The sequence below is a fragment of the Sturnus vulgaris genome, chromosome 1 (genome assembly GCF_052056855.1).
Source record: "Sturnus vulgaris isolate bStuVul1 chromosome 1, bStuVul1.hap1, whole genome shotgun sequence".
Classification (NCBI taxonomy): domain Eukaryota; kingdom Metazoa; phylum Chordata; class Aves; order Passeriformes; family Sturnidae; genus Sturnus; species Sturnus vulgaris.
Genome location: NC_142243.1, coordinates 117520379 through 117534177, shown reverse-complemented (window position 1 = coordinate 117534177; position 13799 = coordinate 117520379). Strand labels below are relative to the sequence as shown.

The window sequence follows — 13799 nt, the reverse complement described above, 5'->3', positions numbered from 1 at the left end:
CGCCGCCCTCCCGCGCCGCCTCCCCGCCGCTGGCCCGTGTCCCGCCGGCCGCCCCGCAGCCCCGGTGCATGTGCGGCAACAACATGTCGGCTCCTCTCCCTGCCATCGTCCCGGCCGCCAGGAAGGCGACGGCCGCCGTGAGTGCGGGCGGGGGCGCGGGCAGGGAGCGCCGCCGCCCCGCTTTGTTGGCGCGGCGGGCGCGGGCGGGGGGCGAGGCGCGGCCGCGCCGCCGGCTGAGGGGGATGGCGGGCGGCCCGGCCCGGCCCGGGCGGGTCTCTCCCGCTGCTTCCCTGCCAGAGCCGGGCCGGGCTCGGCACCTGGAAGGTCAGCGGTGCCCGCGGGGAGCGGCCGCTGATGGCGGCGGGGCCGGGGAGGGGAAGTGAGCGAAGCGGAGTTTTCTTGGGAGAAAGTGGTGCTGTGCTCCGAACTGTGCCTGACCTTGGGTGGGCGCCTGGGGCTCGTGGGCGAGGTGCGTTTGGTTGTTTAGTGATCCTAAACCTCTACCTTTGTTGTCTTTTTTGTCTGTTTTGGTTTTTTATTGCTGTTTTATTTCCCTCAGGTCATTTTTCTTCACGGATTAGGAGATACCGGGTGTGTATTCTGATCTATTGCATACTCAGTAGCTATTATACTTTCAAATATAATCTGCGTATTTTAAACACGTGAGCTGTTAAAATTTACTTAAGCTTCTGATTTTGCTCTTTACTGAATGCAGCGGCCAACGACAGATAAAACTTAATGTGTCTTGTAATGATGGTGACAACTATTTAATTAAAATTTTCCACCAAGTCCTCGGAAACTTTACTCACCTACCTAATTTGGTCTGAATGTGATCTCTCTTTTATTCCTGAGACAAACTTTGTAGAAAAAGGAGTCTATAGTTTTCTGATAATTTGCTTTCCTGAGAGTGAGTTTCTGGTTATTCCTGTGTTTGTGTAAATTTAGAGTTCTTTTTTATTCCAAACTTGTGGATTGTTGGTTTGCCAATAGCTGCAGTTAGTCTGTGTTTTCTTCATCAATATGTCATGCTTACGCTAAAATCCAGACCTCCAAAGTAGTCACCTAATGTCTACAGATTTCTGTCTCTGAAATACTGTCTTCAGACTCCAAAAAACCCCTCCCAAATAAAATGTGTAATGCCCTGTTGCCTTGTTCCTGTTATTTCCATGTTTGAGTAGAAATAGAAAGAGTAGGGAATTTCTGGGAGGCATTCTAATTCTGGTGTAATGTTTCTGTTTGAAGCTTTTGTGTGCCCAGAAATAAGCATGCATTCATTACAGCTATTGAATTAACAAGTTAAGAGAGTGTTGAAGCCTTTTTAGTGGAAGACTTTAAAGGCACTTAGATACTGAAAATAAGTAGCATGAATGCTTTGTCTATTGTGCTCCCTTGTGGCCAAAATTACATAATATTTTTTTAAGATTTTTTTGTTGTTGTTACCTGGAACTTGAATGTTGCCTCCAGGTTGAAACTTGCTATGCTATTTTTTCCAAAGAACTAATGACAATTAGTTGTCAGAATTAAAACTTGCCTAACCTGGGCATTTAGTAAGTTAAAAAAGAGTCAGGTCCATGCACTTGGCAGTATTCTACAAGTGGAGGTTTTTGCTCTGATTTGTTGTGCTGACACAACACCTTGTTTGCATTACCTCTCTTCCTTCCTGCTGGTAGGACGCAGCTGAGGCAGCAGCACTGCCTACATCTTGGCACCAAATGTTCAGCAAGTGATTGCAGAATATTTTGAGCTTTTGGAATTTGAGTCCATGCAAATCGGCTTGATGTTGGTTTTGGCAAGGGGTAATAAATAGAGATTTTCTCTTTAACCTGAGTTGTATTCCCTAGACAAGATGGCATTTCCACTTCACTGTCAGAGCTAATGCACAGCCTCAATCTTGCAAATGCACTGAGCACGCTGGAATGTCTGCATTTGACAAGACATGACATGTCTGTGGAGATACAGTGATTTAGGTGTATTTCTTGTTTTATTCTGCTAAAGATTAGATTAGATAGACTGCCTTTGACATACTGCTGTTTGTGTTTTTTTCAAGTAAAAGCTCTAGTAGTGACGCAAAAAATTCTCTGAAGCAAACCCATTAACAATTTTATAACTTCCCCCAGTTTAAACTGACCTGCTCCTCTTCACATGAGTTTCTAAATTGATCCCTTCCATTTACCAGCTATATTTTTCTTACTCTGGAAAGTGTCTAAGAGAGGTTACATGCTTTTTCTGTCTTAGCTTCTTTGTAAATGGCACTTAAAGATTGGTACATACTTGTCAAAATCTGAACAAAAGGTGCATCATAGAGAATTGTTCTAAGGAGTCTGTGTTAATATGTATGCAATGTTGCTTTCCAAATTTGTCAAATTTGTCTTTGTAATTGGCTAAAAAAATGTCCCCAAATTCTTACGTAACTATTTTTTCTCAGTTCTGTTTCTCCTTTAGATTCTTATTCAACCTTCTGTGATACTGCAAATATCGTGCAAGTCATATTTCCTGTCATTTGTTAATAATATATCTAAAAGTACTGATAAGAAATAGGCTGAGATACAGTCAGTGCTTCAAACGTCTGTGATGTCAGTGTGTTGGGAATGCCTTCAACTTTAGGTAGCATGCATTAATTAACTTTTCAGGATAATATTAAAACTAAACCAAACATGCTTTTATGACTGCTCTGCTGTTGGTCTGGTTAGTTCAACTGTATCACTGACAAATTTGTTAAAGGTATTTCCTGCTTAGAACCAAATTTCCAGTATCTAATTTAGTGGGTGAGTTAGGAATACTAAATGATGAGAAAAATTAGGAAATACAGGTGCTATTGAGTGTTCTGGAAAGCCAAGTGCAGGCATGTGCAGTGGCTGTGCATTGGTTCAGATTTGGGTCAAGGTCAGTTCCTGTCTAGATGAGGCCTGGAGTGAGTCTTGACCTTATGCTCTCCAGTGTTCAGGTTTGGAGGAAGCTCATTAACTCACCTGCTGTGCAGATCTTGTTTTGTTATGGATGTTCATATACAGTATCTGCTTGAGATTGAAAAGCTACTGCAATCTGTTTTTCAGGACTGTCTGAATCCAAGAGCATGCAAGCTGAGCTGAAGTTAATAGGGTTGATTGTTTGGGTTGGCTCCATGTGGAGTTTGCTACTGTCCACGTCAAGAAATGTGGGTTACAGAATGCCAAGCTTCTCTGTCAGAGAAGCTGTTGTAACTCTGCAGGAGCAGCAAAGCAGCCTCTGAGCTGCCTGGAAGCAGGATACCTGTGTACAGCTGTTGTGTCACACAAAGTAATAGAGCCAGACAGATACAGAGTGGGCTTTGCCTGGAGCCAGAGTGAGATTTCTGTAGCTGTGCCACAACTATGGCAGCCAAATTAGATCAAGTCTTCCTGACTGTATGTATGCAACAAGCATTCAAGGGCTGAACAAACCTTCTAAGCTCAATACTACATTCATAGTATACTGTGGTTGATGTAAACATTTTCTAGAAGTGTGTTTATATTGACCTAATTCAGCATGTTTCATACTTGGCCTGTGCTGATGCCCCAGCTGGGAAATAAGAGCTAAGCCAAAACATACATGCAATTGAACATGTTTTTGTTAACAGGCACGGATGGTCAGAAGCACTTGCTGGTATCAAGAGCCCTCATGTGAAATACATTTGCCCACATGCGTAAGTTTGTGACTTTCTTGTTTTACCTTTTCCTATAGAGATATCTGTTATGACACTTGCAGAGATGTCAGAGAGACAACTCAGAAGTGAGATGCTATCTGATTATCTCTGTGTTTTGTTTTTTTAATACAAAAGCCCATTCTACAATAGTGTCGATGCTATTAAATGTTTTTTGTTTTCAGGAAATTGATTTACTTTGGGAAAAAACTGCATTTTTATTTGTACTTCGATTCTGGTACCTATTCAGACTCAAAACATTTGGAAAGTTTTAGGTACACAGTTGTATTATTTTGACTTTTTTTTCATTGGATTGAGTTATTTGTTTCTTTTTTTTTCCCCCCAACAGTCTTTTGTCAAAAAGAGTTTTATCAAGGATAGTTTTGGGGGTTTTTTTGTATTTTACTTACTATTACACATAATTTGCATTAGCTACATGTACTTGAACTTGAGTGTGTGTATAGTAGCTTGAAACTTACTACAGGTTGCAAAGAAATTTAAAGATTGGCAGAATATTGATGTTTTCAGCAAATAATGCAATTTGAGCTATCTTTGTATGCAATTTGAGAAGTGAAATACTTCTAAGCATGGTCAGGCATCAGTAAATAAGGCAGTAAGATCTATCTACTATTGACTTGATGGTAGAAAAAATAATGAAGTATAATCTTATTTTATTTTAACAGATTAAAATTCAGATTATCTCCTGCTCCAATGGTCTTGGCAGACGTGGAGCAGAGATGATAGAGAGAGAAGGAAGCAATGTTTTGGTGTATTACTGAGTGTGGTTTATTCACCTGTTTTACCACGTGGCCAAGCTCTGCTGAACCATACCAAAGGAGCTTAACGATATCTGCTGTTTTCATTGCTTGCCCTTTGTCTACTTTCAGTCCTTTCCTGCAGAACTTATGCTGCTCAGTTTCTATAGATTAAAACTAAAGCCAGATTTGATCCATGGCATGATCCATTGAAGTTGTCTTGCTGTGGCTGAAATGATGGCACACAGCAGCACAGAGGTCAGAAGGATTCCAGCAATGAAGGCAGGCACTGCCTAAGCAGATTCTGCTGTTGACAGAACCATGTATGGCCAGGCTCCACCATGTGCTGCTTTTGGCTGTTTCCTGGTGATGCTGTATAAGGTGCCTTAATCCACTCAACCTGTGAATAGAATTGTGATAAATAACTCCTAATTACAAATAAGTAAATAATATATGTATATTAAAAAGTATATATATGAGATCTATGCACTTGCACACACATTCATTTAAAGCAGCCCATTGACGTTTTGCTTGCTCTCCACAGAAAGTGGTATTTAAACCCTGAATATTAAATGTGCTTGGGCTGGCAGGTTTCAAGAGAGTTTCTTCAACAGATGCTGCAAAGCAGCTAATGTTAATAAATGCTTAAAAGTAAGACCGAGTTATGATGTTACTGCATCTGCATTATTGAATTTCAGTATATATGTTATGTCAGGAGTGTTCATTCTCATTTCTAGGCCAGTTATGCCTGTTTCTTTGAACATGAACATGTCTATGCCATCATGGTAAGTATTTGTTCAAATGCAGACAGTTCTAATCAAATTATATCTGGGGCTATGAACTCATTGTTCTTAATTTAAAATCATGAACAACCTGAGTATCTGGTTTTAATCACTTGCAAGTGTAAAAACCTTTTTGCTTTAGTTCTGTTCTTATAAAAGGGCTGTCATGATTACACTCTAATTATCCTTTTGTATCTGTGGTAGTGATTATTCCTCAGGACTAATCTGTGTATGTTAGAACAAAACTCCATTTTATTTTACAGGTATGGTCTGTAGTATGCATTGTCTGAATTCATAGTCGGTAGAAGTAGAGGCTTGGAGTGGAAATATTATTGCTACTAGTGAGTAATATCAGGGTCAGTAGGATATATGGAAACTGTTCTTTAGAACATCCATTCTTAATAGAGAACAAGAAGAATGTTATAGCGTTCAATGATCTTAAACCAGTCTTATTTTATTGGATTTTGGGCTTTCCCCCTCACTTCCCTAAAGTAACTTGTGTTTATTTTTCTTGTATTTCTACAAACCATATTTTAATTTGTACATGGAGCAAAGTTCCTGCTGATATTTTTTGAGCAAATATCAAAACTGTGCTGCTTAATCTGCAGTAAATTACAGAAGATGCCAAAACTCAGAAAAGCCTTGTTGACTAGATCTAGTCTTTTAAGCCACATTCACAGATTGTGCACTGTTTCTTGTGATCTATGGGTAGTTGGTACCAAACAATATGACAGCTAACACTTTTGTCTGGAAAACATCCAAGTTTCATTATTCGTGTATTAAGGAAGTGGAATGGATGCTCTAATGAGTAATGCTCTTGTTGATGTTTTTGTAAGGTTTGATATCATTGGACTTTCTCCAGATTCACAAGAAGATGAAGCTGGGATCAAGCAGGCGGCGGAGAATGGTATACTTATTTAGTATACTTGCTTATAAATACTTAGGAGTATTTCTTTTGTCTTAAAAGTACTTCCAGGTATTCTTGAAAATGAGCTATCAATCTGAACCAGGTTTTCCAAAGACAATATTTCGTTAGGGAAAAGAATATATGTATATGGTATTATCACTGACCAAAGTTTGACGAGATTAATTCTTTATTGTTAGTTTTTTAACTTTATTAGCAAGTAAAGTAATTCACCAATATAAACACTTCATACTCTGAAATATGGGAACAAGTATAGTTTTTTTTAAGAGATTTTGGGTAGTGCAGCAGGTCAGAGCAGTGTTAGCATCCAGTTGTATTGCTTTTACTTGGAAGACGATATCATCTTCCCAGCACTAGTGCTATTGCAAAACCTATTTGCACGTTTTTCTCTTTAGAAATGACACAGTGGCACTGAAATTTCTGACTGTGCTCTAGATCTGCTGGTACTTTTAATATATAGCAGCCTAGATTTTCCTATCACTACCTTTCTCTTGAAGCCAGGAAGAAGGCATCATTCCTCTTCTGGATTTTCTAGAGAATGGAGCAGATTTTAACGACTGGCCTTTATTTATGTTGCAGTTAAAGCACTGATAGATCAAGAAGTAAAAAACGGAATTCCTTCTAATAGAATTATTCTGGGAGGCTTTTCTCAGGTAAAGTATAGTTGGAAAGAATCACTGTCTTCTTTCTGGAGAGGTAACCTAGCTTTATTAACTTGGGAAACCCAAACACTTAAATTAAAATCAGCTGATGTTAGGTGCCTCTCAAATTTTAAGGTGTCAATTTTCCTTTGCTTTAGCAAATGAAGTTTTTTGGTTTTATGCAACTAATTACTATTCACTGGAAAATGAACATGCATGTGTTAAAAGGTACTAAAATAAATGATCTGTTTAAAATCTTTATGCACATAACCTACATAGTTTTGCTTGAAAATTTTGCTAGTATTTTTAATTGAATTTGGTAGATATTTGGTGGTCAGCGTTTATTTGGGAAATCTTTTCCTTCATACTTAGAGGCATCTGTGGTAGGTAGGCTAGTAGATTAATTGGTCCATACATCAACTCCTTCAGTCTGCATGCAAATAAATTAAATATTAACTTAGTGATAATACTGTTGTGAGTACTTTGGTTTTGTTGGGTTTTTTTTTTTTTGATAACTGTTGGAGTAAATTTCTTGGCTTACTTCTGCATTGACCACATGGACTTCGAAGGGAAGGGAAAAAGCTTAACAAATTTATGTACATAAATACTGGTTTTAGTTGTTGGCTCTAAAGAAGAATTGATTGCAATAGGAAAAGAGTTTTAAAGTAGAAATCTGAGATTTTGAAAAAAACATTAAAAAAACTTTGCAGTCATTATTCTAACACTTATATCTCTATTTTAGGGAGGTGCTTTATCGTTGTATACAGCTCTTACAACACATCAAAAATTAGCAGGTGTCATAGCCCTCAGCTGTTGGCTTCCTCTACGGGCCTCTTTTCCTCAGGTATTTGTTTTTTCCTAAGATGGTTTGCACTTGGGGAATGAGTATATCTGGAGATTGAATCTTGTACAAGAATTAGTGGCCATCATTATTACCAGATGATGACAGTTGTTTGATCATTTGGAAGCTTTTAAAATAGGGCCCTAAGGCCCTAAAATTTTAGATTTTGTTAAGTAAGGAAAATGAAGAAACACTCAGTAGCTATTTTGCTTAAAATGACACTACTAGAAAATTTAAAGGATATAACAAATTTTCCTTGAAGGTGGATTTTCTGTCTGCCATTTGTTTAATCTCCAAAGCACTACCTTGTTAGAGACTGGGTGTTTGAGCAAAGTTTCAGGTTTTTTACTTGGCCAGAAATTATGACTTTCTGTTATAAAACTTTTTGCCAAAATTTTATTTTCAGGTCTTTGAGCGTAATGTATTGTCAGGTACTGGGCTTACTTCATAAGGAACTGCTTGCAGACTATACATTGTACTATTTTCCCTCAGAATTCGATTTGCTTGTCATGCCGCAGGTTGTAGTGCCATGGGGTTATTTTATTTCAAAGGTGTTAGCCTTATCTCCACTTAGTGTCTACTTCTTCTCCTGTCTAATTCCATCCCTCCCAGGGCCCTATCAGTGGTGTCAACAAGGATATTGCTGTTCTTCAGTGCCACGGGGACTGTGACCCCCTGGTTCCTGTAATGTTCGGTTCCCTCACTGTCGAGAAGCTGAAGACTATGATAAATCCAGCCAACGTAACTTTCAAGACTTACTCTGGCATGATGCACAGTTCATCTCTTGAGGTAGTTTTCTGTTTTAGAATTCTTTTTCCTCAAAATTTATATTTATAGTCTTTGTTTTTTGGGGGGAAGGGGTTAGTTTGTCCAGTTGGTTTCGGTTTTGTTACTTTTTTTTTTTAATTAATAAGTGCTTCATGCTACTTATTTTGGTGAGTAACTGAATTCTGGGCTAAAAAAGCATCCAAAGCAAAAGTTTATATGACTAGTGAGAACTTCCTCATAAGACTGTATTTTAGGGACTAGGCAACTTGGCTATAAAATGCTCTTTTTCCCAAATTTTTATTATTTGCTTAGTTTAAAAAACTAATTAAAATTAAAAGACAAATTCCCATAGCATAAATTCAAGCTGGTATTTTGGAGAGAAGAATCCTGGTAGTTCTGTGGAGCAAGACATCGAAGGACTAGTGAGGGAGGGCTGACACTCTGGAAGAGGCAGCCTCAGAACCTGTGTTTATGGTTCTGGCTGATGTAATAACTTCCTGCTGCCAGGAAGGGGTGGATTCCCTCTGCTCGTGACCTTGTGTCTCTCACTTCCTCCTTGTACTGGCTCTGGGGCAGATCAGAAACTTCCTTGAATCATTTGAATTTGCTAAAATGGCAAAAGCTGCATCCTTCAGTGTTTGCAGCTGTAGGGAGCTGGAGCATCAGAACTCACACAGAGTGATAGGAGCCAGAAGTCAAAGAAGAGGCAAAGAACAGACTTGCCATTTGTCAGCAGCAGTAACATTGTTAATTTAGATTGTTGCATCTTGTGGGTACTGTACTTTTGAACAACCTCTTTGTAGCATTTACAGAGTAGTATTGCATTTAGACTGTAATATTGCTGAGTTGTTAAACAAATATATTAATAATGTGTTCTTTCTTGCAACGGTGAATTAATTAAAAAAGATTACCATGGATTAGTTTCTCAGTCTAGTTTGCTGTATGGCTTTGCCTTAAGGCAGGAAACATTGAAATGAAACTGAATGGTTAGGAGGAGGAGTTGCTGCTGATAACTTGTAAAAGTTTAGAGCATACAGTAAGCTATGGCTTCAGCTACACTGAAACCCTATACATAATCAGCCTGATCACTTGATGATTAATTATGTACCTTGCCTGTTCAACTTCAGAAGGAGAGAAAAGTAGTCCTTGCTTTTCTTCTTGTATTTAACCTCTTCTGAGTGCATAGTGCCGTGAAGTTATCAGCCTTGACTAGTGTGCAGAGTGGTAATCGAGTAACTAATTGCTCAATATTTCTAGCCCAGCTGCTCATTATAACTCATATGTTAAAGCATGATTTACTGTAGCTGATTATGTGGTAGTAGAAGATTTCAACTAATACATACTTCTATCTTTAAACAGGAAATGATGGATGTAAAACAGTTCATAGACAAACATCTACCTCCCATAGACTGAACTGATCTGTGAGAAGCCTTCTATATAAATACACCAGCATCAACTGTGGTAGAGTGTTAAATCTTTTCATATGCCTGATAGGAAACATTATTTCTATACCTGCAGTGTTACTACTGTGTTGCAAATTTATACTTAAAATGAAGGTTAAATAATACACATGTACAAGAAATTATAATCTTTTTAGTATTTATCACCCAGTGGTGGGAAGGATGTGAATGAGGGAACTAGGTAACAATGACAGAATGTAACTGTTTTAAGATGTCTGATTATTTTTTTCTTGATTGCAGAATTTCAAACTATTTGTACAAGTAATAAAAAACTAAATTTAAGTGAGCAACATAGATGTGACCAGTTTAGTTTTACTTGACACATGATTTGTTCTTAATACTCATTGAAAACATATGACATTTCTTTTATGTAATGAATGCATAATGAACACAATATAAAACACAGTGGACATAAAGTACAGAACATGTAACATAGTGAGCATATGATGGTAGAATAAATGCTACCAAGGATAAAGCTTTAAGGATTATATGTTAATTGTTTAACAGATTAGGAGGGTTGTTCTATAATGGCTAGAAGTCAGCAAAAGTATTTCTTATATTTAAACCACCTCCATTTTAAAATGTTCATATAGATAAATACTGTGGAAATTCTAAAGGGAATCATTCCTTACTAGACCGTTGTTTGTTGCTTATTGTCATTTTTCTTTTAAACTTGTTGCAAATGTTGACTTGGAACAGAATTCTTAAGAAGTGCATAGGATTAATTTGATTTTCATTTAGAAACTTCTTGTTTTCATACTGAATGTTCATCTGATATTTTAGTTGTAGTTTTCATTTTTTTATGTATTTCACATGATTTTTTTTCTCTGTGCTTTGGAGTAAATAACTGAAAATAGTGCAGCTGCATAGTTCTATGCATTGTTGAACTGTCATGTGTAACACACACTTATTTGAATTATTTTTTACTAAAAATATAAGTGCAATTGGGATATAACTTACCTAACCTTTAAAGTGATACTTTTAGATGATACCATATAATACTATCTCTTGTTACATGTTGAGACTTGGTTTATTTTTTCTGAATAGGAACAAAGCATTTTATTTTGAAATCTATCCTTCTACATTTCCCCAGATCAGTATAGCCTATCAGTATAGACCTATCCCGGAAAAAAAAAGTAAAGTAAATTCACAAGATACAGAATGTTTCTTCTTTCAGAACCTTAAAATTGTAGAATGCACTGGTTTACAGGAGTTGATGCACACTCAATAGCTTTTATCAGTTAAGAGCCATAATTTACTGCTGGAAAGAGCTGTTCTGTAGTGTTCACCACACTAGGAATGTTTAAAACAATGCACTACACTTTTTGCCGCATTATTTGCTGCATAACAATGTTCTATCCTGTAATATGCTTTCAGTCAAAGAATATTTCTATTTTGGATGTATTTGTCATGTCAGTACTGTGCTTCACACCTGCATTTAAGGTTCTCTCCCAGGGGTCCTCTTATAGTGTATGTGGATTTACATCAGGTATCTGCCAGTACAAATACATTATGTGAGGAATTGCACCTTTATATCTCTCCTTTAACATTGCTGCTGCCAGAGATCTGACCTGTTTACCTAGTCTGAGTTACCGATTTTCAGTGCTTTTTTTTTTAATGTTACACTTCGTTTTTAGGCAGCTGCTTCTTTTCTAATTCAGTTTCTCTGGATTGTTAAACACTTAATAGGTAAAATTGAAAAGGAGTTTGTTTTCCTAAATGGTAATGAAACAGTTTTAGATATTCCATCTGTGTAGTTGAGGGCATTTTTATTAACTTTGAAGTTTAATTAGTAATTTCTCTCAGTCACTCTCTTCTATAGATCTGCCAATTTGTCTTTCAGTTAATTTAGTTCACAGAAGAAACCATAATATTCTTAATGTAGTTGTGCCAAAATTCTCTTGAGAAAACATTATGTCCTAGCTTGGAGTCATTCCCAAATTGCACTAGCTGATTTTGCAATTCTACTGAATTGCAGCCTTGGTAAGCAAACTATATGTTATTTTCTCCTAGTTTTTAGATTTATTTTCATTCCCCTGTGGTCTAAATAATTCCCTGAGTATTGGTGTGTTTCCAAAGTTCTTGCACTAGCTTCTAATTTTTCTTTGATTTTTTTCATGTTCTGTTTGTAGATTTGTTGATAACTCTTAACTTCTAATTGACTGTGTACTCATTTCATATATTTTTCCTTCTGAATTAATTTAAAAAAAGTATTTCTAAAATGTTAAAATGAGATCTGCCCTAGCTTCCTTCTGTGTTAGCTTCATAACACTTTCTTCAACTTGGTGAACTGTGTTTACAGTTTGTGGTCACATTCTAATACTTAGACACACTAATCCAAGTCAGCTTCAACTGTCACTGTCATGGTGTTTTTCACTTTCAGATGTTTTTCTGGAAATGCTTTTTATGTGTTTGTTCAAACATTCAGCTATCATAACAAGATTCTTTTTCATATTGTTGTTTTGCTGATTTGCTTTATCTACAAAGATGTTTGTTACCAAAGTCAATATAAGTAAACATTTTGACTTATTTGAATTTCTGTATTCTAGGAAAAATTCTGCTGATTATTTTTTTTTCTTCAGGAGTGTATGTTTATATTGTAATTGGCAGTTCTTAAAGAGCTCAGAAGCCAGAGGAAACTTCAAGTCTGTGTGTCCACCCACATTGCACTGTGTATGTTGAGCTTCTGTCTTTTGTAACTTCCTAGCTGGTTTGAAAGCTTTGTATATGATCTTGTAGCTGAAATTCTTCACTGCCTGAAGTGATTTGATGCTGGGATTGTTGTTATAATGCATGTACTTGAGGCTGAATAATAGCTCAGTCTGATGGGGGAATTTTCATAGTATTCTATAAAAATGGAGAAGTTGGACTGTCAGTGTTCTAAATATGAATGTCCTATCCTCATAAACTACCATTTGAAACTGTCCAATAATGTTTATTTTTTGTAATGTTAGACTGTCCACCAACAGAGATGATATCTATCAAACCTGTGAAAGCATTGATAAGAAATGACGTTGCTTGCAGATCAGTTTGTTTCAATGGGTATCTAACTCCATAATGTGTTCTTAATTTCAAAATGGTACTTAAATTTGACTGCAGTTTTGTGCTGTCAGAAGTCTGACTTCTTGTTGGAATATTTTGCCCACTTTTGAATAAACATGTTGAATTGCATATTACAAGCCAAATCTTCCAGCTATTCTTGAGGTAAAATTTTAATGGGATCTGTACTGTGGTGAGGACTGTATGATCTGGTCCCTTTGTCCTATCTTGTATAATTACAACACAGTAGATTGGTAAAAGTACTGTACACTGTAACTGGTATTAGAACTGTTGATTAAAACATGTTCTCTCTAATGGAGTATACTGCACTTCATTGAAATAATTTGGATGCATCTTTTATGTAGAGATGCTTTTTGGGTTGATGGATATGACAGAGGGCAAACTAAGATGTCAACGAAGCCATATGTACAAGGCCTGTGTCTCTTAAATTTTATAAACAAATACTGAACACTTACTCCTTGTGTTAAGAAATATAAGCCATTTATATTTATTATAAACATTTAAAATGTAATTTATTTTACTAATTTTATTTATGATAAGAAATCTTAACTTTGGAAATTATTTCTGTAGCAAGGAAAATGTAAAAGTTTCCCATTTTAATCATTGTGAAATAAATTTCAATTGGTATTTGGGCAAGTACTAAAGATTTTTTTCCATACTTACCTGAAGGAAGTTGAGCTTTTATGTGCTGTGAAACATGGCACTCTAGAGGCTCCTTGAAAGCATATTGCATGGTAATGTGTGCATACTATAATACAGAAGAACAATGATTAGTAGTTACTGAAAAGAAAATCACTTACTTGAATTAGGTTTGGCTACTTTGTTGAAAGAATCCTAACTATGATTGGAGGGTGGTTTTCATGTTTGGGTTAATTTTATTTTAACTTTTTTTCTTGGAATTTGCAATGA

At 36.8% G+C, this 13799-nt stretch overlaps 1 protein-coding gene across 2 annotated transcripts; it reads left to right on the top strand.

The window, feature by feature from the left end:
- LYPLA1 (lysophospholipase 1) lies at positions 1–13184 on the top strand. 2 transcript variants are annotated; one of them, XM_014881640.2, is made up of 9 exons: positions 1–137; positions 560–591; positions 3596–3661; positions 5151–5198; positions 6032–6102; positions 6700–6773; positions 7504–7605; positions 8215–8391; positions 9730–13184. In XM_014881640.2, exons 1-9 carry the CDS (start codon positions 69–71, stop codon positions 9781–9783), a joined length of 693 nt encoding a protein of 230 aa, XP_014737126.1. In that variant the 5' UTR covers positions 1–68; the 3' UTR covers positions 9784–13184. The 2 variants fall into 2 exon arrangements, with proteins under 2 accessions (XP_014737126.1, XP_014737127.1); XM_014881641.2 differs by lacking the exons at positions 1–137; positions 560–591 and adding an exon at positions 451–469.
- The last annotated feature ends 615 nt before the right edge of the window (positions 13185–13799 follow it).